At 43.9% G+C, this 13,198-nt stretch overlaps 2 protein-coding genes across 3 annotated transcripts in view; one reads left to right on the top strand and one right to left on the bottom strand.

Annotated features, from left to right (window-relative positions):
• Positions 1–3,977, bottom strand: part of Trim31 (tripartite motif containing 31) — a 29,304-nt gene extending 25,327 nt beyond the window's left edge. Inside the window, exon 1 of the mRNA XM_070024299.1 lies at positions 3,873–3,977. The gene's annotated coding sequence lies outside the window, so the exon portion shown is untranslated. The remainder of the gene's footprint in view (positions 1–3,872) is intronic.
• Positions 3,978–4,064: 87 nt separating this feature from the next.
• Positions 4,065–9,721, top strand: Trim40 (tripartite motif containing 40). Of its 2 annotated transcripts, none has more exons than XM_070024316.1 (5): positions 4,065–4,406; positions 8,076–8,171; positions 8,781–8,897; positions 9,304–9,326; positions 9,538–9,721. In XM_070024316.1, the coding sequence occupies exons 1-5, from the start codon at positions 4,065–4,067 to the stop codon at positions 9,602–9,604; spliced, it is 645 nt and encodes a 214-aa protein (XP_069880417.1). In that variant the 3' UTR covers positions 9,605–9,721. The 2 variants fall into 2 exon arrangements, with proteins under 2 accessions (XP_069880417.1, XP_069880416.1); XM_070024315.1 differs by having other exon boundaries at positions 8,781–8,999.
• Positions 9,722–13,198: the final 3,477 nt, after the last annotated feature.

Raw genomic sequence — 13,198 nt, 5'->3', positions numbered from 1 at the left:
AGAATTGTCAGAGAGATTCTTACAAGAATACTGATGTTTGCTTAGGAGTTACAGTACTAAAGGAACAGCAAGATATTACAATGGGCTAAGTATATTAGGAACCATGGATGTTTAAAGAGGATGAAACATATAAAAATGATTTCAATATTTGTAATACCAAATATATGAATACTCCTTCTCACATCAACCACTTTTCCAACTCTCTGACATAACTAAAGAGTTCTATCATTTGATCCGGGGATGATACTATGTAGAGTTGGCACAGACACCTCAAGTGTATCATTCCACAAAACTGCCCTTCACTTCACATATGCTTCATAAGTCCCCAGGCCACTTGTCTAGGAATGAGAAGTTCAACAACCTCTTCCCTAGATTTAATGATTTGCTATAATGGTTTACATAAGTCAAGAAAATGCTTTAGTTACTGTCACTGATTTAGTATCAGAGCTATTCAAGTTGAGCATTAATGGCTCACACTTGTAACCCTAGCTACTTGGGAGGCTGAGATTTGAGGATCTTGCCTCAAAGCCAGCCTAGCTAGGAAAGTCTGTGAGATTCTTATCTCCAATTAACCAGTGAGAAAAGCCAGAAGCTGAGCTGTGGCTTAAGTGGTAGAATGCTAGCTTTGAGCAAAGAAGCTCAGGGACAGCATGTAGGCCCTAAGTTCAAGAAAAAAAAATCTGAGGATTGTAGTTCAAAGCCAGCTTGAGAATGAAGCTCCATGAGACTCTTATCTCCAATGAACCACCAAAAAGGCCAGATATGGAGCTGTGGCTCAAGTGGTAGAGCACAAATCTCAGTGACAGTGCACAGGCCCTGAGTTCAAGCCCCAGCACTAGAATCGTGTATGAACAGGTGCAAATGAACAGGTATATAGGACTAGGTCCAGATCCTGGGCACAAGAGTTTCTTTCACTTGCCAACCTGGGAGTTCTCCAAAACCTTTTTTTTAAGGGCCTTTATGGAGACTTCCATGTGTAGCCACCATTGATTAGATCACTGTGCATTGGTGATTACTCAGATACCCTGCTCTTCTCCCAGGAGGTTAGAGATAGGGCTGTAAAGTTCTACTTTTCTAATCATGTGGTTGGCTCTTCTGGCAACCAGGTCCCGTCCTCGGAGAGTCACCTACCTAGAGATCATAAACTCTCATTAATTAAAAGAGATCTAATCTCCTGGGCACTGGTGGTTCTCGTCTATAATCCTAGCTATTCAAAAGGCTGAGATTCAGAGGATGGCAGTTGCAAGTCACGCCAGGCAAAAACAAAAGCCTTGTCACTCCATCTCTAATTAACTAGCAAAAAAAAATACTGTACTAGAAACATGGCTCAAGCGATAGAACACCAATGGAACTAACAAGGTGAACAAGGTAATTTAGTGCAAGGCCCTGAGTTAAAGCCACAGTACCAGCAATCAATCATGAAATGAACTTAAGGGGGAAAATGGGGAAAAGCAAAGGAAGGAGTGACATTGTCTAAAAAAGAAATGTACTCATTACCTGACTTATGGTGGCCTCTCTGTATACCTTAACAATAACAATAATTGCATTTTATAAAAAAAAAGAAATGAACCTAATCTGAATTAAAATATATACCTCTCATGCTCCTCTCTCTCAAGAGGACTGTAGGAAGAAAAGTTGACTAGAGATGAAGACTCAATATATATTTATGATATCAGAATATGACATATCCCACAGCAAACAATGACAAAGTGGGGTTGAGAAGGGAGGTTTTTAGTCAGAATCTCAAATTCTTTTTTTGTTGTTGTTGTTGTTGTCAGTTGTGAGGCTTGAATTCAGGGCCTGGGCACACTGTCCCCAAGCCCTTTTGATCAAGGCTAGTGCTCTACCACTTTGAGCCACAGTTCCACTTCCAGTTTTCTGGTGGTTGACTGGAAATAAGAGTCTCATAGCGCTGGGAATGTGGCTTGTGAGTAGAGTGCTTGCCTAGCATGCATGAACCCCTGAGTTTGATTCCTCAGTACCACATAAATAGAAAAAGCCAGAAGTGACACTGTGACTCAAGTGGTAGAGTGCTAGCCTTGAGCAAAAGAAGCTCAGGCCCAGGACTGGCAAAACAAAACAAAACAACAACAACAAAACAGTCTCATGGACTTTCCTGCCTGGGTTGGCTTTGAATCCCCATCTTCAGATCTCAGCCTCTTGAGTATTATAAGCATGAGCCACTAACACCCAGAATGAGTCTCAGATTCTTAAGAGCCTCAAGTAACAACCCTTATAGTGGCACCCTTGTAGTGTCAATGCCTCCTGTCTGGAGGGAAGTTGGAGGACAGTGGATGGGCAGTTGATATTCTAACATTATCCAGAAATACATGTCACAGCCTTGTGATGCTTGATTCCGAGGATCCACAAAATGGCTGAAACCAGATTTGGGGGAGGAGGAGAGGGAGGGTTTCCATTCTGCTCACAACTGTCAGGCCACGTAACATAAGCATTAAAGACACGAAGACGTTCCTCTTTCTCCTAGGCAAACAAACCACACCTGAAAACAAAGTCCATATCAACTTCCAATTACCTGCAACCATAGCACCTTTCATTTTCCTGTAATTCATCACTTCTTAGGGAACGTCCCTTCACCTACTCCAGTTTTACTGACACACAAGCATATATAGTTGGCAGGATATAAGAAGGACCATTCATTCACCTGCTAGCCTTCTTCCCTAGGTCTGGAGCCAGAGAAAAATTACCTGAAATTGACAAAGGAGAAATTAAGGTAGGAAACTAAGATAGGGTTGTTTGGGGGGGAGGGAAGGAGAGTAGGATTAGGCAAGAAGTATAGTATGGGACAATGAGAGTAGATGCATAGTATTTATTTTTTTGGGGGGGGGTCCGGTCATGGGCCTGAACTCTGGGCCTGGGCACTGTCCCTCAGCTCTTCAGCTCAAGGCTAGCGCTCTAGCACTTGAGCCACAGCGCCACTTCCAGCTTCTTTCCTTTTTGCTTATGTGGTGCTGGGGAATCGAACCCAGGGCCTCATGCATGCAAGGCAAGCGCTCTACCACTGAGCCACCTTCCCAGCCCATGATGCATAGTATTTAAAGGGAGTGTTTTGTGTGTGTGGGGGGGGGTGTACTTCCTGCTCTGGCTCATCGTTAGTAGTGGTTTGGAAGATAGGAACCAGGTAGCTTCAAGCGTTATACATTATACCTCTGCTCTGCTCCCTGTCCTGTTTGCTTTCTCTTTCTCTTTCACTGTGGCATTTGTATAACCCTGGAAACCATGTGTATTAGGAAAGTGGCTCGTCAACAAAGTTGGTAGAGCAATCAATAGCAGTAAGCCACCCAGGATGACAGCAAAGGAAAGAACAGCCAAAGCGCCTACCAAACTCTCTCAGCCAACAGCAAATCAGAGAAAATATTTAACTTGTAAAGCTATGAGGGTTTCCCTTCCAGCCTCCACAATGACATCCTGGCCCCATTAATTCTGAATTATAAAAAATATCCACAGAAAACTCTCAAAAGGAAAAGAAAACTTGTGGGGTTTTTTTTGTGTGTCTGTTTGTGCTGGACCAGGGACTTGAACTAAGGGCCTTATGCTCTCAATGAGCCTTTGTGCTCAAGGTTGGTGTTCTATCACTACAGCCACAGCTCCACTTCCAGCTTTCGGCTGGATAATTGGAGATGAGGCTCTTGGATTTGTCTGCTCAGGCTGGCTTCAAATTGCAGTCCTCAGATCTTAGCCTCCTGTGTGACTAGGATTATAGACATGAGCCACTTACACGAAGTCCGATTCATTTTTGAATCACCTGCTTCCTCCATGTGTGTAGAAAAAAAACAGATTGATTTCAAGTTTAACAAACACAGGGGAAACAGACCGGTGTACAACAAAGCTAATGAGAAGTTTGTGAAACTCACGCAGAATCCTGGTTTGTGTGGTCCATGCTTTGACCTTCTTGATGGCGAATGGGAATAGCTTGAAGTCGGAGCCTGAGTCCTGACATCTAGGCCACTCTGTGGCTGCTTTCAGCTGAGTCCTCTCCTCTGGGGCTGTGGCATGCCAGGCCTTTAGAACACCCTATGGACAGCTTGGTGGGGTGTGTGGAGGATATGGTCTCTTTGCAAAAAAGCAGCCCAGAGGAGGGTGTCTGCCCCATCTGCCTGGAACCCCTGAAGGAAGCGGTGAGCACCGACTGCAAACACCTCTTCTGTCGAGTGTGCCTGACTCACCATGTGGAGGCCTCGACGTCCAGGGTCCTCTGCTGCCCCCTCTGCCGGAAGCCCTGTTCTGAGGACGTGCTGGGTGAAGGTTACATCTGTCCCCGTCACCTGAAAAGGATATGCAGTTTCTGTGAGGAGACAGGAAGCCTGCTGTGTGTGGACTGCCTGGCATTACCTGAACATCAGTCCCATCCCAAGCCAACCATTGAACATGCCATCAGCCACTATAAGGTAAGGTGGTTCTGCCGTCCATTCTCCCCCATTCCCTCCCCCTCCCAGTTACTGACTCCTTCCTGTACCCAGTACCCTAGAGGCTCAGCCACCTTCTTTTGTCATTTCTACCCAATCCTGTTGTCGATCCTTGCCTTTGCTTTTCTGTGTATATCTGATGGCATTCTGCCTTTATGTGAGATCATCTAAAAAGCCATGCTGTCACTCTGATGATGGATTCCCAGCATGTACGACTCTGTTTGCTCATCTGTAGACTGAGGAAGTTAGACTAGATCAAGTAAAACCCTTTCTGTACTGAGACTGTTTGCCTTGCGGTTAACAGCACTAGAAACGTGGCTAGAAGTGTAGTTAAGGGCTAGTAATCATCGTCTAAGTAATTGAAATTGGAAATTAACACATGGTTTCACACCTCCCCCTTCCCCTTTCCTTCTTTGACTTCTCCTTTGAAGAACATTTGCTAGGAAAGTCTCTTATCGATTTTGTTTTGTTACTTCTTCATTAGCTGTGGCACCCTTTACTTACTTTTAATTTTTTCTTGGCTGTCCTGTTGCTCTATTTTCTCAGCCCTTCCCCCCAACCCCCCCAGAAATTCTTGATAGATTATGTCTTTTTGCCCATGTGCTAGCATATCTGAGGCTCCTGCTAGTTTACTAGAGAAATCTATGCTACCACTCAGGGCTCCTCAATGAAACAATTCTCTTTTCCTGGCCATTTTCTGAGTTTTCACTGTCATTGACATAATAGTCACACTGCAGTTGGCCTCAGGCAGTGTGTGATGTTGCTGCACATCCACTCTGTCCTTCAGTCTTCATACTTGTAGCTACAACCCCTTCACACCTCCCCACCCTTCGAGCCCCCCCCCAGAAGTCTGATCTCCAACTCCTATCTTTTTAGAGAGTAAATCAACTCATCAACTATAGATGAGTAATCATCTAATCATCTGTAGCTGGCAACATTATTTGGTCTCCATCTTAATCTCCTTAGGAATGAAAAATAGGCAGATACAAAATTTTAAATAACTACAACTACAGGATAGCCACGGCGGCGGGTTGGGGGGGAGCAAATCAAAACCTGCCCTCTCCATTTCTGTTAAGTGGGTCTTGGAAACTTCACAGTACTCTTGGTTTTCAGAATTTCTGTGGATATTCCTGTATGTTAATCTTGTCAATTTAACTTAAGAATTATTTTCATCCATCTTTCCCCACTCCAAACCAATTAGTATTTGATTGGATGGAAGACAGGCAATATTTACACCATAGTGTCTTTCTATTCAATAACGAAGGGTGATTTTCCAGTCTTCTTTCTGACACATGATTTTGCAAGAACACTGTTTGGGGATGATATAGAAAGGTATAGAAAGGTAGACAAACAATGCAGGAAAGTGAAGTGGGAGTATTCAATGTTGGTCTGTACCCCCAGGTGTGTGTTCTACAGGGGAGCAGGAAGGGACGTTCCAATAATCAATGAGTCAGACCTGAGGGAGAAAAATTTACTCACTCACTAAATGATTTACTCAGGCCTGAACTCGGGAAGAATGTGGTGTTAGGCGTTGTAGGAAGTGGAAAGATGATTCATGATCATGGTCTTCAAATCTCTGTTTAAATAATGACAGGAAATGGAGCACAAATAAATAACAATAGTATTTTTTCATTTAAGGAAAACAGTGAGCTCTTCCTGAAAATATATTAGAAACTTAAGTGTGGTAGGGATGAATGATAAGTGAGGTCTGTTACCCTGGGTTTTCAATTAAGTAAGGAAGACAGACACATAAGAAATCAAATAAGTTAGAAGTTTTCATGACCCAGGAAGGAAATAAATAAGAGTGTGAATGGGCTGGCCCATGTTAATCTGGTCTTGAGGGGAAGGTGATATTGAAGTTGAGACCTAGAAATACTGGGGAAATACTGGGGAAAGGAAGCAGATACAGAGGTCCAAATGTGTCCAAGTCTTGTTACATTTAAATTGTTTGCAATCAGAGTTTAAATAGACAGGATCTATTGGTAGATTCAAAGCAGGTAAAAGAGTAAAAAGAATCAAACATGACCTCATGAGTTTCTGGTTTAAGCTACTAAAGAGATGATGTGAATGATAAGGATTAAGGAGAACAGGCTTGAATGAAACATCAAGAGTTTCACTTAGGACAAGTTGAATCCAAGCTGAAGACTCTCACAGACTTTCTTGCCCAAACTGGCTTTGAACTGTGATCCTCAGATCTCATCCTCCTGAGTAGCTAAGACTGAGTCCCAGTTGCCCAGATCAGGAAAGAGTATTTTAAGAAGTGACAATATATTGGGGCTGGGAAGGTGGCTCAGTGGTAGAGCACTTGCCTTGCATGCCTGAGGCCCTGGGTTCAATTCCTCAGCACCACATAAGAAAAAAGCCGGAAGTGGCGCTGTGGCTCAAGTGGTAGAGCACTAGCCTTGAGCTGAAGAGCTGAGGGACAGCGCCCAGGCCCAGAGTTCAGGCCCCATGACCGGACCCCCCGCCCCAAAAAAAGAAATGACAGTATACCAGGCACCAGTTGCTCACATCTGTAATCCTAGTTGCTCAGTAGGCTGAGATAGGAGGATAATTTGAAGCCAGCCTAGGTAGGAAAGTCTATGAGACTCTTATCTCCATTTAACCACTAAAAAAGCCAGAAATGGAGCTGTGGCTCAAGTGGTAAAGTGTTAGCCTTGAACAAAAGGCTCAGGGACAGTGCCTAGGGCCTGAGTTCAAGCCTGAGGCCTCCCTCCCTAATGCCACCCCCCACATGAAAGTTCAAGGACAGTGCCCAGAACCAAGATTCGTATAGAAAAAAATCTAGAAGGAAGGATTTTTGAATGCTTTTACTACAAAGGAATGATAAATTTCTGAGAAGTTAGTTATTCTTACCCTGAGTTGACCATTCTATAATATATAAATATGTATGCAAACATCACATAGTATCCTATTTACAATTTAACATTCACTAAATAAAGTGAGTTAAATCATAAATTAAATTGTATTAAATTATAAATTGTAAGCATAACATACTTTAAATTGTAAAGCATAAATTTAATGTACAGTAAATTATACATTTACAATTAAATCAAATTAATTACACTAACTTAATTTATAGCAACTTAAATATACACAAGGAAGATTGGCCCATGACTTTTACAAATGAGAAGAAAAGCACCCTGATATCAAGTAGAAATACTTCTGTCATTATCTGTTATTTTTATATTTCTAAAACTTAAAAAAAGATTATTCATCACTTTTTTCCTTCTTTATCTATAAAATAAACTTTCAAGTTCCTTACCTCAGACATGCCTCAAAGTTGCCTGTTTTATTTTGTTAAAATTATGATTATTTTTGTTGATCATTGAACCCAGGGCCTGGGCGCTGTCCCTTGAGCTTTTTTGCTCAAGACTGGTACTCTACCACTTTGAGCCACAGTGCCACTTCTGGTTTTCTGGTCGTTAATTGGAGATAAGAATCTCAGAGTCTCATGGACTTTGCTTCCCAGGCTGGCTTTGAACTGCAATCCTCAGATCTCCACCTGCACCCAGCAATTGCCTGTTTAAAAGATGCAGGATTTTAAAGATGCCTCATCTGGAATCAAGACCCAATCATGATTCGTCAAATCTTACCCCAATATTTTGCCCTCATCCCTGGTTTATCAAACAGATGTGTCTGTCTCTTTAGGAAAGACTCAACCGCCGGAACAAGAAGCTTAGAAAGTACCTGGGAGAACTTGAGCGGCTGAAGGTGCAGGAGGAGGAGAAGCTGCAGGCTCTGCAGGTAGGCAGTTGGGATCCAGGAAAGTCCTGTGTCTGTGTCACTCAATAGCCTGGGATAACATGATGGTTGTGGAGGCTGGAAATCTGTGTTGATGTGGTTTAAGGATTAGCTAGCAGAAGGGCCATCTAGACCTACATGTTAACTGAAACCCCATCCTGTTCTCCCTGATGCATAAGAATCAGAAGAGACAAGTGAAAATGACTGCACAATCTATAATGCTGTCCCCAACAGTTTGTCTTTTTGTTCACCTTGCTCCTTTGGGTGAACTCTCTGCTAATCTATGACCTGAAGAGAGCTAAAAGCAGGCAGTGAGAGTTGCCTGCTGAGAAGTGTTGTATGTGTGCATGTGCACGCACACTTCCACCACACTAAGACTTGACATCTGCAGAGATGCACAAGAGTGCAAAGGGGGGAAGAAAAGCTACCTCAACTTTCTGAGGGGCACAGCTGTCTCTGAAGTACTTGTGGCAGGTGAGACGCTGCTGTGAGGGTAGAAGGACACACTCAGAGATGGAGGACGTGCATTGGCACACAGCTCTCCGCTCCTGGAGGGTTGGGAGGGAGCCATTTGCCACTGGGTCTTAGGGAGATCCGTTTCTTTGGTTTCAGGTTGACTTAACATACCTTAAGCTAGAAGCAGAGCTGGAGAGCCAGTGCCAAACCAAGGGGCAGCTGGATGCTCTCTGTCAGCAGCAGCTGGGCCAGCTGGAGGACATGCCAACAGAGGCAGCCAGATACCTTTACCTCTCCAAGGCGGTCATCCAGCTTGCCAATCTGTTCACAGATATAGAGAAGACGTCCAAGGAACTGGATGCCACTACACTGAAGGTATTTATCCTAAGACATCTCCCCAGTCCTAGGATTGTCCCTGAAGAGTAGGCATCCCACCTGCAATGCACACTTCCTCTGGGGCGTATAAGGGGAGGGTCTCTTGTGATACATGGTGACAGGCGCTGGTGGTTTGTCCAGAGCCAAATCATGCTGCATCATCAGAGAATCCCTTCAAAGCCTTCAAAGCTTCCTAGGCAACCCCCCCCCCCCAGTGGACTTCAGGAGCCGGTTGGGAAAGGAATTAGGTTGCCAGGAACTTGAGAACTGATGATAATTCTCACCATCTTTCTTTCCCTCCTAGAATGTCCGTGACTTACTGAAAAGGTACGAAGCATCCTTTCCTTCCTCCATGTGTGCAGACACGTGCAAACCTCACACACCACAGACACACACACACACACACACACACACACACACACACAGGCTCCATCAAGATCAAGGAGACCTGCTTCTCTGTTATCCATGCTATGCAGCCTGTGCAGGCTCAACAGATACATGAGTATATATGAATTTATGAGGGTTTTCTTGCTTCTAGGAGTGCTCCACAGAATTTAGATGGACTGCTCTCTCACCTTTCTCCCACCCGTCCAGCCCCCCATTAGCTCTGCCTGGTGCATCTTCAGCTCTGCTGTCTCCTCAACAAGTTCCTATGTCCTCATTCCCACAGCCATCATGTGATGTCTTACTCTGTGACCCATGGACACAATCTCCTTTCTGGACCGGGCCCATACTTGTGGCTCCCACTGTGGTGGTCAGTTCCACGATCTTGGGGACCATTTACACAATGTGCCCTTTTGTCTATGAAGCAATGTAGCATGCACAGTTCACATTTCATGTTAAAAATGGGAGGAGCTGGGAAGATGGCTCAGTGGTAGAGTGCTTGCCTTACATGCATGAAGCCCTGGGTTCAATTCCTCAGCACCACATAAGCAGAAAAAGCTGGAAATGACACTGTGGATCAAGTGGCAGGGCACTAGCCTTGAGCTGAAGAGCTGAGGGACAGCACCCAGGCCCAGAGTTCAGCCCCCACAACCAACAAAAAAAGGGGGGGGAGGCGGTGATCATCCAGGTATCTGTATGGCAAAGCTCTCTAGCAATGAGACCACCTCAGCATATGGAGCCTAAAAGGTCTATGAGAAGAATATTCCTTTTACACTCCAGTACCAGCAGCTGTCTGCCACTCAACTGTGGCCCCCCAGGGTCCTCACCTCTTAATGTCTGTCCATGCCTTTATATGACCTTCTCCCCAGGAGTATGAGTAGGACTGTCACTTGCTTCAATATGGCTGAGTCAGTAGCTATTTTACTATTCCTAGGACTCTTCCTTGCTGGACTACTTATATTGGGACTGTCCTTTCCTTGCTGACTTACTGAAGTTAGCTGTCCTGAAGAAAGGATCTGCCAGCAGCTTCTAGTTGCTGAGAAGAGCTTCTGTCAGCCAATAGAAATCAGAGACCTCTGCTTCACAGTTCCTAGAACCTGAGCAAGAATGGAAGTATCTCCTTCCCCAGTAGGGCCTCCAGATGAGACTCTGGTCTACCTGAGACCTTGATTACATTATCCTAAGATGATGAGGACTCAGTTAAGCTGCACCCAACATTTTTTTTTTTTTTTTGTCAATTGTAGGGCTAGAACTCTGGGCCTGAGCACTGTTCCTGAGCTCTTCAGCTCAAGACTAGCGCTCTACCATTTATTTGAGCCACAGCACTACTTCCAGTTTTCTGGTGGTTAATTGGAGATAAGAGACTCACAGCCTTTTGGCCCGGGCTGGTTTTGAACTACGATTCTCAGATCTCAGGCTCCTGAGTAGCTAGAATTATAGGTGTGAACCACTAGCGCCTGACTGTGCCCAACTTTTTGATGCACAAACTGTGAGATAATAAATGTAGGTTCTTTTAAGGTAGTGAATATGTGGCAGTTTTTACTTAAAAATATGGGTAACTATTTTTCGGGGGGAGGGTCAGATTGACTGAGAGTTTATCCACTTTATCTTTTTAACGAATTAACTTTTTGCAGATTCTTTATGTAGACTTTTAAAATATCTTTAACTCATTTTTTTTTTTTTTGCCAGTTGTGGGGGCTGAACTCTGGGCCTGGGCGCTGTCCCTTAGCTCTTCAGCTCAAAGCTAGCACCCTACCACTTGGGCCACAGTGCCACTTCTTGCTTTTTTCTGCTTATGTGGGGCTGAGGACTTGAACCCAGGGCCTCATGCATGGGAGGAAAGCACTCTACCACTGAGCCAACTTCCCAGCCCTTTAACTCATTTTTTTAAAAATTATTTTCTTGTAAAGATGCTGTACAGTTTCATCAGTAAGGTAATGAGTACATTTCTTGTCAGGCATTTTTACCCCCTCCTCCCTTTTTCTCCCACCATTCCTTCCTTCCCCTACCTCTCTCCTCTCCCACTCCCCTCCCATCCCCAGCCAAGGCCACACTAAAGCTACCAGGACAACTACATTTATCGCAGCATTATTCACCATACCTTAGATATAGAACCAACCCAGATGCCCCTCAGTAAATGGATGGATCAAAAAAATGTGATACTCACACACACACACACACACACACACACACACACACACACACACACACACTGGAATTCTATGCTTCCATCAGAAAAAATGATACTTCCCCACTTGTTAGGAAATGGAAAGACTTGGAAAAAATAATATTAAGTGAAGTAAGCGGACCCAGAGAAACAAAGATTGCATGGATTCCGTCATTTGCAATAATTAGTATATGTCTAGGATAATCTTATCAGATAAGCAGAAAAGCTCAAAAAATATGTACATAAGACCATGTAAGATGATGCTAAGTGAAATGAACTCTAAGATATGGACAAGAGATTTCTTTGTTGTGGTTGTTTTTAATGTATTATGTGATTTTTTTTGGTTTCTTTTGTATATTCTTCCTCCTATGGTATAGACCTGTTGTCACTGTATTTGATTTTGGTGCCTTGAATCTTGTATATACATTTATCTAATTTGGGGAAGGAAGGGGAATAACAAAATGCTGAAACAAGGACACAGGATGACCCATTGCAACAATGATACTCACAAAACACCATGTCGGAAATGGGTAACTCTTATAATTGTGTATCAGTTATTTCTGCATATGTCCCACTTCTTTATACACATTGGCTTTCTATACCTTGTCACTCATCATGGTAATTCTGTGAAGAAGATTGTATTATTATTCCATTTAAAGTAAAGAAAGGGGCTGGGAAGGTGGCTCAGTGGTAGAGCACTTGTCTTGCATGCCTGAGGCCCTGGGTTCAATTCCTCAGCACCACATAAGCAAAAAGAGAAAAGCTGGAAGTGGCGCTGTGGCTCAAGTGGTAGAGTGCTAGGCTTGAGCTGAAGAGCTGAGGGACAGCGCCCAGGCCCAGAGTTCAGGCTCCCCGACCGGACCCCAAAAAAATAAAATAAAATAAAGAAAGTTGAGATCTGCTGAGTTTTATTATTTGCTCAGCCAAATTCATATAGGTAGGATTTTAATCCATGCCTGACTCATGATCTCTGTGTGTGTGTGTGTGTGTGTGTGTGTGTGTGTGTGTGCGCGCGCAAGAGAGAAACAGAGAATACGTGTGTGTGGGGGCTTGAACTTGGGGTCTGGGTGCTATCTCAACTTTTTTGCACAAGCCTTTCTATCACTTGAGTCACAGCTCCATTTCCAGAATTTTGTTCATTAATTGAAGATAAGAGTCTCACACTTTCCTGCCTGGATTGGCTTCAAAGCATGATCTTCAGATCTCCACCTCCTGCTTAGCTAGGATTACAGGTATGATTCACCAGTGGCTGGCTTCTGACTCAAGATCTCTCAACCACTAAGCTACTCTGCCTCATTCAGAACCAGGTTCCTGGAAGATCCTGATGAACACACATGAAAATTCATTAGGACTACCCAGGCACCTTGTTCATGAAGATTACCCAATGCCCCATGAAGGCACAGACCATTCCCCCCCCCCCCCCAGTTTTTTTTTTTCAGTTCTGGGGATTGAACTCTAGGTCTGGACACTGTCCCTGAACTCTTTCACTCAAGGCATGATCTACTACTTTGAGCACAGTTCCACTTCCAGTTTTCTGGTGATTAATTAGAGATAAGAGTCTCGCGTATACTCAGATCTCAGCCTCCTGGGTAGCCAGGATTGCAGGTGTGAGCCACCAGCACCCAGATCCATCCAGTTCTCTGCTGTT

The sequence above is a fragment of the Dipodomys merriami genome, unplaced genomic scaffold (genome assembly GCF_024711535.1).
Source record: "Dipodomys merriami isolate MVZ:Mamm:240054 unplaced genomic scaffold, mDipMer1.0.p SCAF_16, whole genome shotgun sequence".
Lineage (NCBI taxonomy): Eukaryota > Metazoa > Chordata > Mammalia > Rodentia > Heteromyidae > Dipodomys > Dipodomys merriami.
Note: the sequence above shows the minus strand (reverse complement) of the source record. Positions and strands in the feature narration are given on the sequence as shown.

Bases quoted from the DNA above. Each gene is read 5' to 3' on its own strand.
- Trim40 (XM_070024315.1), top strand. From the start codon at position 4,065: ATGGTCTCTTTGCAAAAAAGCAGCCCAGAGGAGGGTGTCTGCCCCATC. The intron at 4,407-8,075 runs GTAAGGTGGTTC...CTGTCTCTTTAG, and splicing joins ATGCCATCAGCCACTATAAG to GAAAGACTCAACCGCCGGAA. The intron at 8,172-8,780 runs GTAGGCAGTTGG...CTTTGGTTTCAG, and splicing joins AGAAGCTGCAGGCTCTGCAG to GTTGACTTAACATACCTTAA.